This window comes from Alosa alosa, chromosome 14 (genome assembly GCF_017589495.1).
Source record: "Alosa alosa isolate M-15738 ecotype Scorff River chromosome 14, AALO_Geno_1.1, whole genome shotgun sequence".
Taxonomy (NCBI): Eukaryota; Metazoa; Chordata; class Actinopteri; order Clupeiformes; family Clupeidae; genus Alosa; species Alosa alosa.
Window position 1 is genome coordinate 28,419,384 of NC_063202.1, and position 22,303 is coordinate 28,441,686.

At 39.7% G+C, this 22,303-nt stretch overlaps 3 protein-coding genes across 6 annotated transcripts; 1 reads left to right on the forward strand and 2 right to left on the reverse strand.

Annotated features, from left to right (window-relative positions):
- Nucleotides 1-3,740: 3,740 nt before the first annotated feature.
- ctxn2 (cortexin 2) lies at nt 3,741-6,361 on the reverse strand. Of its 3 annotated transcripts, XM_048263300.1 has the most exons (3): nt 6,095-6,361; nt 5,786-5,964; nt 3,741-5,212 (listed from the first exon to the last, which is right to left on the reverse strand). In XM_048263300.1, exon 3 carries the CDS (start codon nt 5,163-5,165, stop codon nt 4,923-4,925), a length of 243 nt encoding a protein of 80 aa, XP_048119257.1. In that variant the 5' UTR covers nt 5,166-5,212; nt 5,786-5,964; nt 6,095-6,361; the 3' UTR covers nt 3,741-4,922. The 3 variants fall into 3 exon arrangements, with proteins under 3 accessions (XP_048119257.1, XP_048119258.1, XP_048119259.1); XM_048263301.1 differs by lacking the exon at nt 5,786-5,964; XM_048263302.1 differs by lacking the exon at nt 6,095-6,361 and having other exon boundaries at nt 5,786-6,004.
- A 3,091-nt stretch (nt 6,362-9,452) lies between these two features.
- Nucleotides 9,453-17,889, forward strand: myef2 (myelin expression factor 2). 2 transcript variants are annotated; one of them, XM_048263223.1, is made up of 17 exons: nt 9,454-9,721; nt 10,675-10,883; nt 11,532-11,584; nt 12,366-12,373; nt 12,465-12,558; nt 12,652-12,825; nt 14,204-14,357; nt 14,568-14,617; nt 14,716-14,776; nt 14,860-14,961; nt 15,603-15,641; nt 15,882-15,971; nt 16,075-16,164; nt 16,795-16,863; nt 17,035-17,213; nt 17,312-17,363; nt 17,480-17,889. In XM_048263223.1, exons 1-17 carry the CDS (start codon nt 9,513-9,515, stop codon nt 17,641-17,643), a joined length of 1,797 nt encoding a protein of 598 aa, XP_048119180.1. In that variant the 5' UTR covers nt 9,454-9,512; the 3' UTR covers nt 17,644-17,889. The 2 variants fall into 2 exon arrangements, with proteins under 2 accessions (XP_048119181.1, XP_048119180.1); XM_048263224.1 differs by lacking the exon at nt 16,795-16,863 and having other exon boundaries at nt 9,453-9,721.
- A 199-nt stretch (nt 17,890-18,088) lies between these two features.
- Nucleotides 18,089-21,827, reverse strand: slc24a5 (solute carrier family 24 member 5). The gene is made up of 9 exons (XM_048263245.1): nt 21,623-21,827; nt 21,283-21,462; nt 21,085-21,168; nt 20,796-20,899; nt 20,548-20,648; nt 19,912-20,195; nt 19,484-19,690; nt 18,665-18,766; nt 18,089-18,581 (listed from the first exon to the last, which is right to left on the reverse strand). Exons 1-9 carry the CDS (start codon nt 21,774-21,776, stop codon nt 18,259-18,261), a joined length of 1,539 nt encoding a protein of 512 aa, XP_048119202.1. The 5' UTR covers nt 21,777-21,827; the 3' UTR covers nt 18,089-18,258.
- Nucleotides 21,828-22,303: the final 476 nt, after the last annotated feature.

The window sequence follows — 22,303 nt, forward strand, 5'->3', positions numbered from 1 at the left end:
TGGCTAAACCATAGGATCTACCCTTAGACTTGTGCAAAGGGTGTCAAAAATTTCCTTGCTCCATCAAAGAGGGCACATGGCAGTAGATTAAAAATTAACTGGGCCAATAAGGCCAAAAAAAGATAAGGACACTTACAGCCGCACTTGGATGTATCGATTATTAATACTATTGTCTGAAGTGCAAGTGAGAAGGCACATGTTGTCCTGCTGTTTTAGATTTTATTACCTGTATTTTACATGGTTTTGAACAAGGTGCCAGGTCTAATGACTCACCAAATGACTGATTAACAGTCACATGTAAGTATGTTTGAAGGAAACACTTTTATTGATCAATTGCAACACCAGTCAGAACTGGTATTTTCCATGGAGTTAACATTAAGGATAGATGTGATTATTCAGATTTTGAATCTATTCATTTATTTTTTTCATATTCTGACAAGTAGGACCCATACATGAAGCTAAATGGAGTATCATTATCTCATTAATTTCATTTGGAAATTGTGTTCCATTCTCTTCAATGATCAGCAAAATAATATTTATTCACAGTCACACTCTGTTATTTGCCCTTTATGAAAGCATCATCTGACAACAATCAGTGGCTGCTTTATGCCTGACAATATCCAGATGGCTTAAAAACAAAAACTTGAGTTGAATTTAGATCAGACACCTTTCAAAGAGTAACATTAATCTAATTCAAATATCAAGAGTTGTAATGGTACGTAATTGAAACATCTGATTCCTGAAGCATCTTGAAATCTTGTCAAGCAAGTTAAATGACAAACGTCAAATTAAACGTCAAAATAAACAAAAGTCAGAAAATAGGTGAAAAAAACTTTCCTTTCCTCTAAACAGCAGTTTGTGTTGCGTGTTTGTGTTGTGTTTGTGTTCCAACACATTTGTTTTAAGAGTGCATGGTGTCAATCAGGCTATACCTATATAACCCTGTAGAAAGTTTAGACACAATCGACTGTTAGCGGATATGACCATGATATTGTAAATTGATTGTGGCAACTGCACCTGGACCGAATAGCCACAGTCATATTTTTCAACTATTACATCTTCAATTTCTGATGTGTGGTTATGTAATGATGTTTGGCTTTTCTTAATAAATGATTAATGCTTTCTGAATAAATTAAGAAATTACACTTTTTTGAAATACTTGTTTTAAATAATTCATGAGAAAACAATTGAACAGAAATTAAATAACTGGTAAATCGCATGGATTATTAGCTGTTGACAAAAGTTAATGTGAAGCCACATACACTGAGAACATGCTTAAGGCATTTCTCTTCAAGCCATGACCTTTCTGCTTCTTTGTGAGGGTCATTGCAAGAATGCTTCCTTATTACCAAATTGACCCCAACTTTCCCACTCCATAATTTCCTAATGAATACAGTAAACATTTCCAATGTCCTCCAACTGACCTTCTTGTTTCATGTGACTGTCACATAAGTTATGATTACTATTGATCGTACAGTAATACACCGTGGAAACACATAAAGAACTCCTTAGTGATTTATTTTAGATCAATTGCATAGATTTAAACAGATATTTAAACAGGTATTTATGCTTTGGTGCAGACCAAGCATTGTTTGAATCAAATACAAAACAAGACAAAATGTTATGAGAGGAAAGCAGGTTACAAAATGTTTTTTTTTAATAGGAACCGAGGGCAAGGTCACAATGACTCCAGGGGAGAGGATCCAGTTATGATATTACAACGAAGGTAAGGCGCACAGAAGTCCACAGTTCAACTCCTAATCATTGAGCAATACCTCTTCCTTTCTGCACAAACACATCTCCCCATGTGATTCGCCTGTCACATCAACCCCTTAATTTGCACTCAGGATGGTGATATTGTTCTGCATGTGGAGGGGTCGTTGGTTGTGGGACACGTTCACGTTCTGATGGGTGCTGCAGGAAGCCAAGACGGTGGGCGGTGGCTGCGGGTGTGCCCCCTGTGACTGACAAGCCTCAGCTGAAGGCACTCGGAGGCACTTTGTTATCAGCCAGTCTGGCGGCATGCTGCTGTCTGAGCAGGCAGCAGAGGCAGAGTCTACCCTGTGGCTTTGGCAATGGATGGGAGTACCATACAGAGAGAGAGAGAGAGTTTTGTTTTGTTTGTTTTTCTACAGTATAGCACTATTGCTGAAGCTATTATTGTCCTTTTAATACCATTTGCCATTTATCCTTTTATTATTATTATTATTATTATTATATATATTTTTCCTTTCATTATTTCATTTGATTTCTATACTAATGCTAAAGCCACATAATTTTCAGTGTCCCGCTGGCGGGACGGTTACCCCCCCCCCACCTCCCCCCAACATTCTAAATCAATTGTATGCACCATGTTGCTATGTAGCATAGGAATGTTATACACCATTTCAAAGCTTTGACTCTTCGGAATCCAAAAATGACAACTTTTTTCATGTACAATCTGTATAGTGCTTTACATTCTCAGATTAATCGTATTATGTCTCAATTAAATTTGATCCAAAATTCCCCCCTCCCCACTCTGCTTTTGGTGCTACCCTGACTTCTGGCTGCAGTGTAGCTGCAGCACAAAAGTAGATGCAACATATTGGGTACTGAAATATTCACAAGAATCCATAGAAATTTAATCTTCATGTTGTGCTATCCAATATTAGTTGTACAGATGTATACTCTATCTTATACACACTCATTGAACCAACAAAGTAAATGCAAAAATAGAGACTTTTTTGTAGTCATTCCATATTTAGTGTAGTCATTCCATATCAGAACCCCTATAATCCAAATACAAGCATAAAACTTCAATGTGTTACCTTTCATTTGAGACCAGGATTATGCTTCTACACAAAGGGGTTCATGTGCAGTAAGCATTTGATTGTCAGTATGCATTTTGGATAACAAAAAGTTCTATGGGGAGTTTCCATAGGCATTTTACAAAACGCATGAGCATACCTTGGCAAACAATACTCTAAAGCACTCATATTTTCATTCTATATTGATCTACTTTTGCACAGAACTTTACAAGACCTGGTGCTAGGGCTCAGTGGTGTTTCTAAGTCATATCAAGGGACCTAGAGGGCTGAAATGTGGTCAGTTCAGAGATGCTTGTAATCCAGCAGAAAGAAAAAACTATATTCTAGCCTCTGTAACTCTTTGTGAGTACATCACACATTTATTTTGATTGTTTCCTACGAAAACTAGAGGTTCTCAGCTTTCTAGAGGTCCAACATTTGATGGTAGGCCCCAGAAGAGGTGGGAACAATGCCCTTGTAAATAGGCACAGTGCAATTTTAGGCAAAAGCTTGAAATTATTTTTGAGATTTAAAGAGCTAATGTAAAGTTGATTATTAACATGTTATACTTGCAGCTTTGGCAACAATAACTTAACTCATTCATGCCATTAAATCACCATTTGACTTGATTTGGTGTGATTTGAGAGAGAGAGAGAGAGAGAGAGAGAGAGAGCGCATGGAGGATTTATTTGTGTTCCAACTACATGGTGCGCTAAATTACTCGTTTATGACACATCTTATCACATGCTACTTCCACAAGTGTTGCATTGGCTCCTTGATCTTGTGAATTGGATTTTTCCACTCTGTTTTACTTGCTTGTAACTCAGGCAGACATCGTCATTGTCATATTGTCATATTGGCTCAACTGAGGGAGACACTGTCATTGAAAAAATAAGGGCCAGCAATGTTGAAATCAAGAAGTTGCTTTATTCCACAATATGTCCACAAATCAGCTGAGTACTGAAAACCACAGATGTGGACAGCAAGGGGCAGCACTTCATTATGTGTCACATACACACATATGATACACAGCACTTCATAGCAGTTAGCCATCTCTACTAATCTAACGGTCATTTAAGTCATGAAGGCACATAACCCCATATAAGGTCACAGTAAGGCAAACGCACAGCACAAGAAACATCAGAGAGTTTCACTGTACACTTTGGACCACAGTAGAGTAAAGGGCCGGGCTGCAAGTGTCAACACAAGCAATTGGTAGAGTGGTTTAATACAAGAAATATTTTTCAATTGGTGGGTAATAGAGAGTGTAGTGCATTTACTTGAGAATTTTTTCTGAATTTGCGAGTTTAATATCTCTTTAATTCAGAAAAACACAGCTATTTATTTCTGAATTAATAATAATAAAAAACAATCATTTAGAAATACCAGCCCCGTCTGAAATAACAATAGACATTAAAGTAATTCAGAAAAAACAGCTAATAAAATTTCAGGAGGATACCTTTCCTTATGTCTGAGATGTTTTTATATGTTCTAATGCTTTTTTCCCCAATCACCATATATTCACAAAGTAACTTGGACACCATTTTTTTTGCTTCAATTTCACATAGTGAGACAGAGTGTTCAAGAGCGCTACATTTATATTCACTATCACTATCTGTCAGGCTGTAACATACAAAACAATGAGACACCACAAATGCTTTCATGTTTCAGATCTTCACTAAACACAGCAGCTACCTGGATGAGAGGTGTGTAACGTCACAAGATAAGATTGCACTTAGAATGCTTACAAAACATATAGACATAAACCCTTATCTGCCACTGTGTGCAAAAAAGAGTACAACCACATGTGCAAATCTCTGAAGTCCATGTCCAAAATCTTCAACTCATCTTCAAAGAGCCATTCTTTAATTCCCTGAGACTGTCTTTTCTGTTTTCCATCATTGTATTCTGTGGCACCTCTTGCAACAACAGCTGTCAGGTTCCAAAAGGACAGTTAGGTCCTTGTGCCAAACCATAACAAACGTGCCTGATGAAGACATATCATATGTACATATCCAGGAGTCACACTTTCACACCCCAGCATATTTGGTGGCACAGCTGCTTGGCAAGGCTTTTCTGGAGGAGAAAGAGGCTTCGGAGTGGTATTGGTAAGAATCGACAGGGAGGGGCGTTGGCTCATGTCAGGGCATATTCAAAGGTCCCTTTTTCCAAGCCCTCCAATCCGTCTCCCCAGTTAGAGGATGGCATGCTGCTGTAAGGGTCCAGTAAAATCCTGAAGCATCTCACTATGAGAAGACCCAGAAATACCAGCAGCATGCCCACAAATGCAAAAGCTGTCTTTTGCTCCAGTGTCAGAGCATGAGCAATATTGTCATTCCCACTGATAGCCGCCAGAGAATGATTGTAGTGGCTGCTCATCTTCTTATGGTTGAGATCAGACTAGACAGGATAGCCTGCATACTACCCTGAGAGAGAAATACAGAGAGGGATTCAACTGTTGTAGTCATGTTGATGTTGTAATGCCACTATATGTATTTTTAGAAAACTGGTTTTGCAATCTGAGATTTAAAAGCAGGGAGATAGCAATGTGATCATTATTAGTCCATTATAAAATCATGGGCATGAACCTTGAAATGTTATCAGCAAGGGACAGTTGAGTAAGGATAATGTACTTGGCACGAAAAATATCACACAATGATTTGTGAATATCTAATCAAACATTGTCAACCTTGCACCTTTACCCATATTGCGGCAAAGGTTTACTGTACTATATAATCTTCAAACGCACTCAAGAAAATGGGTTGCACATTTGTCAAAAATAGAGAGCACACTCAAAGGAAACACAAATAGCTCAACAGGAAAGACAGGGAGCCGCAACAACACAGAAGTCTGCAATGTGTGTATTCCATTCAATATCCTCAAATGTCAAATGTGGCTCCAATCCAAATGGAATGTCTCTCGGATCCGTATTACCCTCGTTGCCCACTACAGATAGCTTTTGGTAATTCATCAGGAGAAAAGGGGAAAGCTCTTCGTACCTGTTGCTTGCGAGCGGAACTCAGACGGATTGTGGCGGTTTCATTACGCCAGAATGGGAGGAATGTGGTTGAGAGGATGGATGATGACTGAAAATGATATGAAGAGACATAACGAATGGATCCCAACTCCCTCAGAGGCAGAGAGGAAGCGGAGAGAGCCGCGCTGAGGATGCCACAGGCTGCGTGGAGCAGCAGGTGGTGGTGGCAGGGGAGACAGAGAGACAGATGCTATGTTTACAGATGAGAAATGTGTTTCTTAAAAAAAGAAGCCAGAACAAGAAAAGCAGAGGGGAATTGAATGCCACTCACCTTCATTTCGACTTAATCTTCACAAACCTGTTGCTTGTGATTCTGCTGATATGTGCCAATATTTTGTTAGGAGAAGATACTGGAGGCTGTATTGATTTCTCCATAAGCCCTCTCAGTTAATTGCAGGAGACTAGCCCTCCCCTCCACTTAAATTGTGCGGTCAGTCTTCAGATTCTTGAAAAGGCTAGTCGGGGGAATGAAAGACAATGTTTTTATGGCATGCTGCACAGCCCGGCTCACCAGTCACAGATGTCTTAAGGTCAGAAATCCCAGCCTCTGCCTCTTTACGGAGAGTCCCGGCGCTTTTCACTGGCTGCCTCATCTTCATTATCATTCCGTCTCTCTATCTCTGTCAGCAGAAGCACACACACACACACAGACTCTCTCTTTCCCACTCACTCACACACACACACACGCACACGTACCCCCCGCAGAACAATACACACCCCCCCCAACAATACTCTCTCCCTTTCTCTCTACATAATGACCAGTTGTTAGACAATCTATCTATGCTATGTTTCAGTCATTCGTAGAAACACACACTGTCGTAATATTCCTTTCACACACAGTCACTGCATCCATTAACAGTAGCTTACAGAAAATGTTTTCTCCACTCAATGTTTATTTGCCCATTTTCAAAATGACTCTTCCCGTGACAGTGTTTTCCAGCAGACAGAGAGCTGTGTTCATCTATCAGGAAAGACTCTCTGTCAGGAAAGACTTTTTACAATATATGTCTTCAATTGTCTTCAATTTGACAGGATCTAAAAGGGGCATGTGTTGCAATAGCTGCTTAGACTTTGAAACAAATTATCAGGTGAGATGACCTGATTGTATTCACAATGAGGGTGAATTAGGTTGTGTTTTTGAACGCTCCAAAAGCTGATGTTCATTGCAAAACACTACACTAGAGTGTGGTATTATAAGATGCTGAAGCTTCAACTTGTTTGTGGTTGGAAACCTGGATTGGTTATTCTTGAGACTTCACAACACATTTACGAAAATTCCTGACCACAGCATGCACACTTACAGTGTTCTTTGGAGCAGAATGAAATGACTTTCTGACATCAGCTAAGTCTTTTTTTGAATTTTTCTAGGCTTAGCCTAATCTCTGCAGGACAAGCCTAGAACACCATTAAGACAGAAATGCAGTGCTCATCAGAAATGCATATCATCAGTACGTATCAATGAAACAGTGAATAAGTGACATGCAGAGACGTGGTATTTTTTCTATACATTTTATTTTTTGCATAAATATGTCCACAAATAATATAGCGTGAATTGCGGTCTTGCTCCCAAAATAGCATAACCTTTATCTCTTACAAATATGTAATTATGTAAAACCATGGTGTGAAAATCTGGTCAAAGGGCAGACTGTCTTCTTGCATAGTTGGAAGAATAGATGAAGCAACAGCACAGTTGAAAGAATAGATAGCGGAATAGATAAGATAGCATTTAAATATAGTAACAACATAGCATCATTGATTGATAATATCTCAAAAGTGATTCGCAAATCATTGCAACAGAGTGACTTTATAATCAAGCAGTGTGTGAATAACACAACAGTTCAAAAAGTTATTATAGTCATAATAACTGAGAAATTACAGTTTTCCTTGATTGCTTTGATGCCACAGTTAACTCAAACTCCACATTTTCAAAACAGTTAACACACAGGCTGAAACAGTACTCATGGTCAAAATGACACATTTTGCCTGCAAAAGACTCTAACACTCTCAAATTCAAAACATTTACGTAAAACACACAAGCAGATTTTGCCATCAAACAACACAACTTGTAGTCAAATCACTGTTCACTTTCAAACAGTACACACTGCCCAACAAAATGCAAAACACCGTTCTCAAAATGAGGAGTTTCAGCCTTCATTTTTGCTATGTCTGTGCCATTTCTTATCATTTTTCTGGTATCAGAAAAACTATGGAAAGACAAAATGTATTGAATAAAAATGAATTGTATTCATTCCTCCCAAGATTCATACTTGTAAATAGCAACACAGAACAGGCATGGTATTTCTTATGGATAATGAATGATTGCTGATTGAAGAATTGTGCAAAGGAGATTCACACATTGACATTACAAGTCCATAAGTTTGCAAGCAATATATATCAGCTGTGGATAAATGTTTCCTTTTGTTACACACAGTTACAGTTTTTTTTTTCAATTGCTAACACACTAAAATGACATGCATAGCACACTTATTTAAACTGACACAGAGAGCAAAACCTCTTCTCAAGTCTCCAAAAGTCTAAACGCATTTTCTGCTTTACACACATTTTGCAATTCAAAATGTCACTTTTTAAATGCACTGAACACGGTTCTCTGCAGACACAACAATCTAACATAAAGTCACATGTTTGCTATTGCAAAACCCTCATTCAAAATGATACTATACATGAGCTAATTGGCCTATATATGCATGTTGCACTGACTTGTTTGGTGATTTTTTTTTAAAATCATGTGTGTGTATCTGCAAATGTTTCTGTATATGTGAACAATCTGAAGGATTTTCTACAATTTGAACTATTTTAGTAAAGCATACTAAAAATGAGAGTGCTTTTCATTATGCCCAACAGTGTGTAGTTGGTTAGACAAACATCTGATAAGATAATATGAATGAAGTGTGTGCCATTTGGTGCAAAAGTTTGATTTTGATAATACTATAGTTTTGGTTGCATTGCTTCATTTTGCAGGATATATGAGGTATTTTGCAGTTTGGGTGTGTGGTTTTGTGAATTGTGTTAAGTATTTTGATAAAACCAGACTTGTTTGCAAACTTGTGTTTTAGCAATTGGAAAAAACTGTAGGCCTAATCCAATGGAGTTTGGAGTCTTTGTATGAGAACTGTGTTACATGTTTTGAAAAAGGATGTGAAACATGAGTTAAACCAATGAAAATCATTGTTAAATCATTGTTAAATCATTTGAAGACATGACTTCTGCTGTGCTAAGGTGAAGCTTAAAGCTAAAGTTGGAAACAGTTGGAAACACATGGTCTAAATGTCAATCCAATGCCTAAATGTCTGTCTTTTATTAAAGGAGCTACTATTAAATGGACGCAAGAAAAATATCAGACTTGTCTGACAAAGTCTATCTATCTATCTATCTATCTATATAGGCCTAGTTATGCAGCACCTCTTCAGTCGTTTGCCTCTGAAATGCAACAATAACACAACCTCTTTAGCCATGTGCTGGTGTAATCTTGGAGACACAAGTTAATTTCAGTTTTATAACATTTCTAACTAATGCGATGGCTGAAACAAGAGAGGCGGTCAAGCCAAAGACCGCAAATGTGTCTTCTCGTTTAATCTCGCGACAATAACATCAGTGCAGAGGGGGAGCGTCTGTAATTTTGAACTGCGCAGTCAAAGCGGCATTTTTTCCGACGATAGAAACAAGCAATCATGGCCGATGTAGAACTGGATTCTGAGATCAAGGTAGAGGAAACGACCCCTGCAGCTGAAGAAACCGAGGCAGAGCCAGAGCCAGAGCAAGAGCAAGAGCCAGAGGTAGAGGCAGAGACTGAACAAGAACAAGAACAAGGACAAGAAGAAGAAGAAGAAGAAGAAGAAGAAGTTGGAGCAACCGAAGAGACTACAAATGGCGTTAAAACGTAACGTAGCTTAACTATTTTCTTTCTGTCCATTCTGGGAGTGTTATACAAGTCAGCTAGCATTGCTAGCTAACGTTACCCGGGCCGCTAAAGGCTAGAAGCTAAAATGGAGAATGTATACTTTATGGTTAAAGTCTCAGCTATTGCCTTGAAATTATCTGCCGCTAGCTGTAATGATTTGCACACCATAGCAATAACAGCAACTTTGGTAACATTCTTTAATATAAAATATACAGATTATAAGGCATTGGTGGTAGTTCGCATCAAACACAAAATATCGACCTGACAATGCACCCAAGACTCCAAGAGCCAAGAGCTAGTTTATGCTAAGCTAAGCTGCTTCTTTTGAGAAATGCTAAATTACTTAGCTGCTAGCTATCGGACTTGGGTAACGTTACCTTGGTGGTCATAAACAAAAGTCAAACAATTCTCAAATAATACTTTTAAAAAATCACCAGTTTACCCATGTGTGGCGTTTTAGATGGACATATTTGCTATTAACGTTTCGTGGAAGCTAGTTCTAGTTCCTGTTGGCCTGCTTCGACGTTAGCGATAGCTCAGTGCTATTTAGAAACGTCGTTAACTATAAACTGTTAACATAAATATTGTGCATATAAAGAGAACTTGTAACGGAGTCTATGTAAAATAAGTGGTTTTAACACCACTGGTAGTGTAATTTTATGTGGAGATGTATTAGCAATAAGGCGATTCACCTAAAAACACGCAGCTATAACGTTACGCTAAGTTGGTTAAACCTAGATTCTATGCTATGATATTTACGGCAAACAATACAGATGCCAGGTGAGTTAACCCGTTTCTCATGCAGTGCTCGTTAAAAGTTAATAACGCTAACTGATTTCCTTTCCCTCCTATTTACTGGAGCTATATCTGCATTTGTTTTGAGCAGCCCTTAAGACTATACCTAATTTACAGTATTGTCTTCCTCCCCACAGTGAAACCGAGGAAGTCCCCAAGGACAAACCGCAAGGAAAAGAGAAGTCTGGTGGCCGAAAAATAAATCGTTATCATCCCTACTCAGATTGGAAGGACAAACACTCAGGGCCGGGGGACAAGAAGGGCGCTCACAGAAACCGAGTGTTCATTAGCAATATCCCTTATGATATGAAGTGGCAGGCTATTAAAGATCTAATGCGAGAGAAAGGTAAAGCACCCGGAGGTGTAATCATCCCTCTCAAGTGATGCTCTCTCTCCCCTACAGTGACAAATTGGAAAGCATTCCAAATGATCCCCCTTCTGTGATGTAGTGATGTTGTGAATTTTCTAGTGTAGAGCAGTGATAAACAGTAGTCTGGGTTGTTTATTTCAACAGTCCTCATGGGAGGATTTTTGATCTGTTGTGGTCTGAAATTACCTGATGAAGATTTCTTTGGTCTAGATTTATTGACAGCTCCAAAATGTAACCTCATTTAAGTTGTTGTTCTGACCATCATTGTGTAGATTTTTGTAAGGAGAAATGACGAACCAAATAATGTCTTGCTGTGCTTGCTTTTTGAAGGGATGGAAGGTCATTTTAATACAGAGCCAAGACTTGTTGGAAACGTGTTGACCAACCTGCTCAATGTATCCATGCTGATTTTAGATCTTTGTCTTTGGCTGATTGGTGTTTCAGTAATTGAACAGTACGGCATGGTGGTGTGTAGTGGAATGTTGGTCTGGATTGATTCATTTGTTGATTTTCTCATGGAGCTTCTCCACCTGTAGCGGTGTGCCAATGTCGACTGAAGAGAAGACTGGTGATCTTAAATGCATTGTTTTCTTTGGTATTTCCCCCTTTGTATGTCTCATGTAGTCGGTGAGGTTACATACGTGGAGCTCTTTAAGGATGCTGAAGGAAAGTCAAGGGTAAGTGATGTGGACGACTTGCTGCACGAGGTTTTAAATACCCTCTGCAGTTTCATTTTGTGTTCCTTCTGGTAAAGATATCTTAGGCGATGTACATGTGAATTGCTTTTAAACTAGAAGGGAATTGTCCTATCACTGTCGGTGGTTTTGTAGAGGTTTGTTGAGGTTTTTCTCTCAAATGTGACTGGAAAACTAATATGAAATTCATAACTCAAAAGCACATTTAAGTGTATTATTGTGAAGTTCTCTCAATTGGTGGTTTTCAAGAGTGGCAGTTCCAATTTGTCAATGGCAATAAGAGATGAAGTGAATTGTTAGCAGGTGTTTCATTGATTGATGATTGTCATCAAATATGGCATTTGTTTTGTCACACCTGATGTTATGAGTGTTGCCATGTATCTTTTCAATTGACTAAGTACCTCCCTTGAGAAAATTATTGGCTTTTTTTGCAATTCATAACTTCCTTCTTCCCACAGCGTCTCACAATGTACTTTGTCCCATTTGTTTTATGACTCCCCATAGATTTTGATAAAAGTATCCTGCAGTTAATTGATGAACATTTGTATGTAACATTACCATTATGTCCTCAAAAAACATGTTTACAATTCTCTTTTCATTGCACATCATCCGAAATTGTCAATGGATTTGATATGGTTACATTGTATTACTCAAAATCTAATGAAAGTACTTTTGTCTGTACTTTCCATCGGTGACTATTTATCATTTATATCCCTCTGGATTGATTTGGTGCTGTGTGGATCATCCCATGTCTCACCCGTAGGGTTGCGGGTAAGATTCTATTATCTAATCTATCAGGAACATGTCAGAGGCTGGGCTGACATTTGATGCATTGTTTTAATCATTACTTCTCTCCCTGCAGTGTTGTTGAGTTTAAAGATGAGGAGTTTGTGAAGAAAGCCGTTGAGGTCATGAGCAAACATGATCTAAATGGCAGACCACTCAATATCAAAGAGGTATGTAGCATTCCATGATGGGTTTTCTTTTGGAAGGAGAAGGGTCTTCCTTGGCTGGAACCTGACCTCTGTGTTGCTACTGATGTGTGTCAGGATCCTGAGGGGGAGCACGCTCGACGGGTGCTGCTGCGCACTGGAGGACGGGGCGGAGATGGCGGTCCAGGAATCAACATCCCTCCCGCCATCGCCAACAACCCCAACATCCCACCTGAGATCATAAATGGCCTTCAGGGAGGAAGACTGGGCTCCACTGTTTTTGTGGCCAATGTAAGTAGCATTAAGGCGTCTCTTTATTTCTGCCCTGTGGCTTCATATGCATATGGAATTGATTCAGTCATTATTTTCTTTGCCATCACTTAATATTATGGATGTAACGAAAAAAAACAAGCATTTATGTAGCTAGATTTCAACTTGACAACTAATTGTTTGGAGTTGCTGGCTCTGTATAATTTGTACATCCCTCCATTGTTATTCCAGCAGTCATTACTGCCAGCTAGGGCTGGGACGGTAACCGCATTACCGCAATGCCACGGTCACATGACCCCTACCGCGTGTCTGAGCTCGTCACAGTCATCACCGCAAAAAAAAATAAAATATCTGAAACATTTGGGTGATTCTACTTCGACGTTTTTAACCATGACATTAGCACAATTCCGGTTTGAAAACGTAGCAGAATCTCAGAGTTATGCAGTCAGCTTAGGCTACATGAAGTTGAATCCCACTATAATTGGCCTGCACATGTGTACACATACTGTAGGCCTATGTAAAATCATGATGTGTAATGTGATGAACCATCTTATGACATTGATACTCAGAGAACCACAGTTACGTTAAGTAGGCTAACCCTCCGTTTTCACAACAAAACTTCAAAACCTATCATCAAAAAAATTAAGCAAATCCGACCTTTTGTGTTGGGGAGCGCGATGTTCCAACATTCCATTTGTTTACTATGCGAGAGTAGGGGAGAACTGGCACAATCGTAACACTTTTCTATTCTCTCAGTTTTAAACTCGATTTACATAAAGCTGTTAAACGTGAAAGCTGTGAAATTTGGCCAGAAAGGAGTCATACATGTTTAGTTCATGAAAGAATTACAAAATATGTTCTGGTTTGTTAAGAATTTAACTTAACAGTGACATGTAGGTCGAGGCTAGCCTCGGACCTACCTTTGTTACAACCTGACGCAGCCATTAAAACGTGCGGTAGCCTACCGTTGTAAAATTAGCATAAGCGTCATGACTAACAGTTCTTAAATCATGATAGCCTTGTTGATAAACTGCTTATTTCTTTCATGTCTGAAGCATTTGGTCCAGTTGTCTTTGAAGTTGCTGCAGCTGCCTAAAGTTGAATTGGCTGTGATGGCTGATGGCGGCACAAAATTCATAATCCATTTTTTTTTTTTTTGGGGGGGTGGTATACCGCAAAACTGCAGCAATTTCTTGCTTACCGACCGCGGTAAGAAAACATCCATACCGTCTTAGCCCTACTGCCAGCATGAATACATTAGGAATAAAACGCTGCTGTAAGACATAATTGTGATCAGTGTGGACTGTTCCTGAATCTGATTTTGTTAATTCGTCAAATGAATCGCTTACAATGGAAATGTAACCCTTGACATCCGTGTCTTTTATGTTGTTTTGCCCAGCTTGATTTCAAAGTTGGCTGGAAGAAGCTCAGGGAAGTTTTTTGCATGGCTGGGACGGTGAAAAGGGCTGATGTCAAAGAAGACAAGGATGGGAAGAGCCGTGGAATGGGAACAGTCACTTTTCAGCAACCTTTGGAAGCTGTCCAAGCTGTCTGTATCCTCCAGAGAAACTCAAAGCTTTAACGTGTCTGCCTACCTCTACATTAAGCATGTTTTAGCATGTGCCTCGTGGACTACAAAACAGCATATCTATTATTAAACACTAAATACACCAAGAGCTGTTTAGCATTAAATCCATTAGATTTTAGATTTGTTCCTCTCTTCCGACCTTAATCTGTGTACCTACCTTGACTTCGACATAAAGCTATGTTCAATGGACAAATGTTGTTTGACCGACCCATGCATGTCAAAATTGTGAGTAAAAAGTTTTGATTGATTTCTATTATTGTGTGTTTGCCAGTGATGCATAAGTGTTGCGTAAAGGCTCGTTTTTCATGATATTTGTTACACAGGATGATAAGTCTCTTCCCATTGATGATTTTCGTCCAGCAGAGAAATCGCCTCAGTTGCCAAGTGGGTATTTTATCAGTCTGTTTACAAATGAGCAGTGTCTCATTAGAATTGGTTTGGAATACATTGAATGTTTGCGCACACAGGGGGTCTTGGAGGCATCGGAATGGGTCTTGGCCCTGGTGGTCAGCCAATAAATGCCAACCGCATCAGTGGAGCTGGAGGAATGGGAGCCATGGGACCTGGAGGTACTCCTACAGTCACACACAAACTTTCCGTCTCAGTCATTCTTTGTCTGCTCTCAGAGTCTTAATGAGCGATTTTGAATAGGAAGCTGCTGTTGCTAAACGGATTAGTTGCTGTTGCTAACTACTTTGGGCTACTACTTTTGTGTTTGCAATATTCCAGTTTTATTTCAAAGTTTATATTTTCTATTTCAAATAAAACACACACTAAATCCTAATTAAAACCATTTGAATAGGCCCTGCCTTGTGAATTGACTTTTTTTTTTTTTTACTGTTGAGTTCTAATTAGAAGATGTTTTTTGGCTTGAAACTTTTACAAATGATCAAATGTGACAACGATGTCCTGTGCAGTCTCATGGCTAACACACCAGTCAGTGTGCAAGTTACTTTTTAATCAAGATGGCCGAGTTTTGAGTTACAAAGATCTCTTGCGTCTATTCTAGTTTGGTCGTCGATAAGATAAGATAAGACAGTGTGATTGAGACAGAGGGGTTCCCAAAAGCAAATTCCAGTTCTCTGGTCAATTACTAGTAAACATCCCTCTGGTATACATTTACCCGTGATTGTTAACTTATAATGTTCATGGCCAGTCTAGCCCTTCTATTGAGTTGAAAGAAATTTAAACTCATCTCTGTTTTTAATAGGGATGGATGGTCCAGGATATGGAATGAACAGAGTGGGAGGTGAGATGAATGATAATTTTGATTACTCTTTGTCTTGGCACACACATCAAAGGTTGAATAATAAATATATTTCATTAAAAAAAATTTTTTTTGTATGTCCACATTTCCCTCAGTCTGTTCTACTTGCATGTTTTTGGTTTAATTCGGTCACATACTGTAGTGAATATACAGAAAAAGGACAATTCAGGGCACTTTGTCATTCGTTTACCATTTGTATAATGCATTTTTTCCCTCCCTCAGGAATGGGTGGTGGATTTGGTGGTATGGATGGCATGGGCAATATGGGTGGCTTTGGAGGCCGTGACATGGGACCCATGGGAAGAATGGGAGGTATGGAAATGCACTAGTCATTCTGACAAGAGTCTTCTCCGATTTGAATCAGGCCTTTTTTTATTTTGTTTTTAAATGGCTTCTTATATCTACTCCTCTGTAGACATGTACCGGTCTGGTATGGGAATGGATCGTGATTTTGGCAGGAATGACATGGCAATGAATCGTCCCTTCGGTGATGCCTTTGGACTAGGTGAGGATGCTCTTAGCTCCTGCATCATTAAGGAGCATGCCTGTTTGAAGGGCTTCTAAGACAAGCTGCATGATGAGTATGCATAGACCAAATTGATAACGAAATGCTTGACTCCAAGTGAACCGTTTTAAGAGGCAAGATTGTGTGCATTTTTTATTTTAAACTCACTGCTTGTCAGAATTCTTCTTGCAAGGATTCACGACTCCAGCCCCTTAGATCTTGTGGTGACAAGGCCACTTATAAACCATAAATCTGACAGGGACGTCTTAGAGTCTCTCTTGACTTACGGTTAAATCTCTGTATAGTGGAGTAGGGCAGATTGCAAATATATTAAGTCAGTACACACTGTACATTTCCTATTTTGTGATGTCAAAGTCCTGATGTGCTATTGATTTGTTTAGATGTCCAGCATGATGGATTCTTTGGTCAAAATAAACCATTAGGGAAAAGCACAACGGTGTGGGGAGACGTTAGAGCATTCTGATTTGGCTGGTGTTGTCGCTGTGACATTCAGTGTGGGCGGGATGGTGTGTTGTGTGTTTTGTTTTAATTCTGTTTGAAGTGTGTATGGATTGGGGCCTGTCTTTTGGCTTGCTGCTGTTCTGACTGCCAGTGCGCTCTCTTCATCAGGCGGAGGGATGGGAGGCTTTGGAGGAGGCATGGGGAATGCTGGCATGGGTCCCATGGGGTCTGGTTTAGGTACATCACACACTCACCGCTAACCCTCCATTCTCCCCCTTCCCCACACCCTGCAGCCACATTTGCTTTGACTCATTTCCTTACCACCTTTTAAAAACCATGACTTGTTCACATGAAACTCCTCATTTGAAGGCCTCATTGGCTGAATATTACACTTTGACTCTGGCACAGGCGGTGGGATGGGTAACATGGGCATGGATCGGATGAGCGCCGGCTTCGACAGGATGGGTGGCGGCATGGACATGAACCGTGGCTTTGGCGGCTTCGGTGGTGGTGCTGGTCACATGGGCGGAGGAATGTCCGACAGGGGATCAGGATCAAAGGGCGGATGCCAGATATTTGTGAGAAATGTAAGCATCAGTATTAATCTCTCTAATGTATATGTTTGTCAAACACTTGGTGTTCTAGATTTGAGACTTGTATGATATTTTTTTTATTTGTATTTTAGCTCTCTTATGACCTTACCTGGCAGAAACTGAAGGAAAAATTCAGCCATTGTGGTAAGTGCAGAAGTGGATTGTAATGGAATACTTTGGTAGTCATTTTTATATTTTATAGCCTTGAAAAGTTCACATGGTTCAGTTGTAATGACTACTGGCTTTGTTGTGAATCCCAGGTCAGGTGATGTTTGCAGAGATCAAGATGGAGAATGGGAAGTCGAAAGGGTGCGGTACCGTTCGCTTTGACTCACCAGAGAGTGCAGAGACGGCCTGTCGGATGATGAATGGCACCAAAATTAATGGCCGTGAAGTCGATGTCCGCATTGACCGAAATGCCTAAAACATCGTAGTAACAATTCACCCATCACCCTGTTTTTTGTTTTGTTTTAAAAACACATTTCCATAAGTCTCTGCTGTTGTACCACATGCTCAGTGAATGACACCACCAGCCTCAGTAACTGGATGTGTATAAGGTTTGTTTATATACCGTGATATTTTTCCCCCCCTTTTACTTTTTTGTAAACCCTTTTTAATTTGTGGGCCACCGGTTTATTTGAATGACAAAATAAACTTTTTAATTTTTAAACTTTGGTGTTTAATAACCTTCTTTGTGAGATCAAAGTGTGCTTGTTGCTTTGTTATTTTTAGCTTGCGTATCATAAACTGTTATATGACAGATCCTGAAGCTATTTAAATAACGTGAAGTGGTACTTTTCCGTTACCATGCACATACCCAGAGAAATGAGAGGTGAGTGGAATTTTTTTGGTTTCCTATTTTATTTTATTTTGTGTTTTGTTCCTCTTTATGTCGCTTGTGTAAAGGGATCATAAACGCTTATCAGTTTTGGCCTTCCCAGACTGACTCCCTTTCAGAAGCAAGATAAGGCCTAGCAGGTCAGGCCTCTTCAAATTGTCCAGTGATTCCTGAGTTTGGTCAATTTCTTTGGATAATCAGTTAGTCATTGCATGTTCTGATGGGGTTGTTACCGATAATTCCCAGTTCATACAAAATGGACAGAGTGGCAAAAAGAATGTAGAAAAACAGTGTAACGACTCCAAGCTTCCAGTTCAATCTCCATCCGTTTGCGTGCACCGTCACAAAAAGTATGACGATAGAGAAGAGAAGAGAGGCAGTTGTGAACACCAGACCAGTGCTGTTCACCTCGACTGGAGAGGTAGTGTCAACAAATGCTGTTTTGATGAACCATGGCAGACCCAGGCAGAGCATGTCGAATACATTAGATCCCACGATGTTGGACATGGCCATGTCTGCTTTGCCTGAGAAAAGGGGAAAGTAGATCTGAGGGACACCTCACTTTTTCAACTACAAACAAATTAAACGATATGAGTTATAGTCTCACCTTCTCTGGCTACAATGACACTGGCTACTGTGTCTGGAATGCTGGTCCCAGCAGCAAGCAGAGTGAGGCCCATTACCGTGTCAGGGATGGACAGCGTTTCCCCTAAGAGAAATGACGAAGACAAGGACTTATCGGTAATGTATTCTTAATGCATTCTCAGATCATTTACGCAATGCTTTAGCTAATGGGAGTGAGCCTAAGGGATTTAAGAGGCTCTACGTGGAGAGCTGTGCCTCATGATAAAACTAAGAATGCTACCCTGGGGGCAACTACATTCAGGATGTGCTCAGTGACCATCACGCTTTCCTGGGGGCAACAGAGTCGTAGTACCTGGGCGGTCCATTCAGTGGGCTTAACAATGGTTACTCTCCTCTTTTCCTCATGTGAGACTTTTATGACAACTAGCAGGATAATAATCCTATTGTACTCCACAACCTCTGCTAACATCACATGGTTTATCATGGTAACCCACAGGGCAAAATAGACCTTAATCCTGCGTTGGCGGAGAGTCACGTCTGACCCAAGATGAAGGGGCTACACTAATCTCCCCGGGATACAAACTCTCGGCATTTCAGGAATTAGCCAGTGCAGCATGTGACTACTCTGCATGGCCTACTGCTCACATGCGTTAGCCTACCATTCAAAATATGGAATCTTCAAGCCAACTGAATTCTCTAGACATGACATCCCTCCAAAGAAAAATATTTCCAAAATAAAATCTTATTTACCAAATTAGTTTTCCTCTTTCCCATAGTCAATAATAAACATAAATATATTGTTGTAAGTGTTATAAAGTTAAAACAATGACTTCTTCCTTACCCACCACGGTAACCATCCACACCAGTACATAAGTGAAGGCAGAGATCCACACAGCTGACATAAAGAAGGTCATCATGTACCATTTCTTCCAGGTGCGCCTGCGGCAGTCTGGTATGGTCAGAAAGAGCAGCAGGATGGCCGGCAAGGAGAGCACCCACAGGATACGCTTCAGGTCATTCTCAGGCATCTTGAAAACACTCTTGTGCTCTGTCATGAAACAGTAGAGGATTTCAGTATTGGAATTTTAAATTACCATGTTACAATTACAAATTTCCTTTTTTGAGTAGGGAGGCACATATATTATCAATTTTGGCAGACCTAACTACAGTTAATAATTTATAACCACAAAGGGGCTGTAAATAATTTCATGCAGAACAATCCATAATTTAAACTGTCACACTGAAAGTGAATCATTATGTGTCTTTTACCCTCTGGGATTTCATTTAGTCCATGAAGACTGAGGGAGAGGTGAGAGTATCCCGAATCGTCCTGGAAGATGCCACTGTCTGTCCGGGATCTGCGGTGCAAGCGGAGGCTTGTGTCGTCCTGCCAGCCCACCAAGGGCTGCTGCTCGCTGCGCTCCTCTGCATTTTTGGCCACACAGGTACAGCAAGGGCTGAACTTGCGTAACACATACTCACTGATTCGGATGTCGAAGCAGAGCACGACTATGTATACCCCATACACAAGAAGTAAAGAAGCTGCTTCATACCTGGAAAATGTCAAACAATATGATGGTCACTGTGGTGGCATTTTGATCTACAAAATATACTTTTTGTTATCACAAGGCTATTATTCAAAGAATTGGGAAATAAAGCATTTTTAAACAGTAAGCTAATTTTAAGGGCATCTACAATTACTGTAAAAGTAATTCTGCAGAGCTTTTTTGGTTTGGAAGACGGAATAATACAAGAGATTAGAAATATATTGACAAAAGTGCAATTGCTAAATGATACATGACTCAGCAGGACCAAAGTCAATGTCCTTTGTTTGTACAGTATGCGGTAGTGATGCTACTGTTCCTGACAATGTTGTGGTTATATTGAGGAAATGATGTTACTCACCAGTACACCTTGTTATCTGAGATTATTGCTATTACAGCAGCCACGCTTATAGCATAAGCCAAACAGTCTCTGAACAGTGGCCAGCAGGTGAGTCGCCCCACCTAGACATTGTAAACAAAATACTTCAGCTCAGTGTAGTACTGTATCTTCACTACACGATGGGTCTGCAATTGACCCAGAACAGGCTGTTCAGTTGGTCATTTCATGTACAATGTGGTTAAGCAAACCTTTTATGGGAGATTACATACCACAGCGGTTAAGAGTCCACATGCTGCACAAATACCAAGGAGGTTGTAAACGGCTGATCCTACAATGGTACTGACCCCAATGTCTCCCTTTGTGACAAATACACCTGTGAGAAATTATAATTTATGAATGACTGAATTTCTGTGCATGATTAGATTTAAATCATGTTGTTACTTAGTTGATGCAGTGAAATACATAAAAAAAAAACATTACTAAAATGTCTTGACCTTTTGAATAGTTTTAAAATAAAACACAACAGTTACATAGAGATATAATCACAGGTTTATTTACCCAGAAAGGCTGTAACTAGTTCTGGAGCTGAGCTTCCAGCTGCCATGAATGTTGCTCCAGCTACATCTTGTGAGAGCCCAAGACCTGTAAAATAGTATAACAGAGAAGTAGGCTACATTATTCTCGGTGCATAACCTTACGCCTGACCAACTGAAAACAATTTCAATCAAACAAATCATTCAAGAAATGACCACTTACGCTCACTGATAACTTCAAGGGATGGCAGAAAGTAGTCATCACAAATTATAGAAATGGCCAAAAACATATAAAAAATGATCATAAAATATATAATAAGCCCTCCATCTTTTCTCTCTTGCACTGTGAAAAAACCCTCTGGGAATTCCGACGACTGTGGGGACACGCACTCCGTTTCATTTTCTGAAAGAAAACATCCAGTTATTCACTGTCAATATGCAAGACAGTTACACTTCAAGCCCATGACAGTTCTGGAGTGGATAGCTTTCAAAATCATTCTCGGACCAAGAAAGCAAATGGAATATAATTAGCTCTGAGGTCATGCTATGAAATTGTTTCTTACCAGTGTCCCGGCGTACTCTTGGAGAATTCACATGATATGACTTTGAAAAATAGAACAGTGTTTGTACCGAGCAATACAAAAAAAGCACGAATGCAAAAATATATAAGAAAATATCTCTTCTGTTTTTCTTGTGATTACTTACGTTTTTATTCATTATCTAATTAGTTTGCCTACACTAACTCTGGAACTATAAGAAGTCAAGTCATGAGACTGCCACACTAAGCTAGAACATAAAAGTTTTCCCTGTCCTAAGCCTCTTACATCCACAGCTCAACTGAACTAGATGGACCAGTCAAGGAAAGCATCATTTGCACGCTGCTCTACAAAGGACTGGAAATCACGAGACAACTTTATTCTGCTTGAATAGGCCCCGTGCCTGCGGCTAATACGAAACCATATCAAACCCTGAGGTAGTGCTTAAGTCAGGGTAGAGGTTTATTGGCCCTCAGTTAATTCCTAAAATTAGCATGACAATATAAACAAACAACATTTAATTATTTGTGGGTGTAGGCTATGCACGGCAAATATGCAAGGCATTGATCCAGGGCTGCATTACTGTAGGCCTGTTTCATAAAGTTATGTGTTAGATTAGGCCCAGTGAGCTGATTAGAACTTAAAAACGGATGAATACCAATCAATATATCATTGGCACCATTTTTTTTGTGTTGACGTCACTGCTCA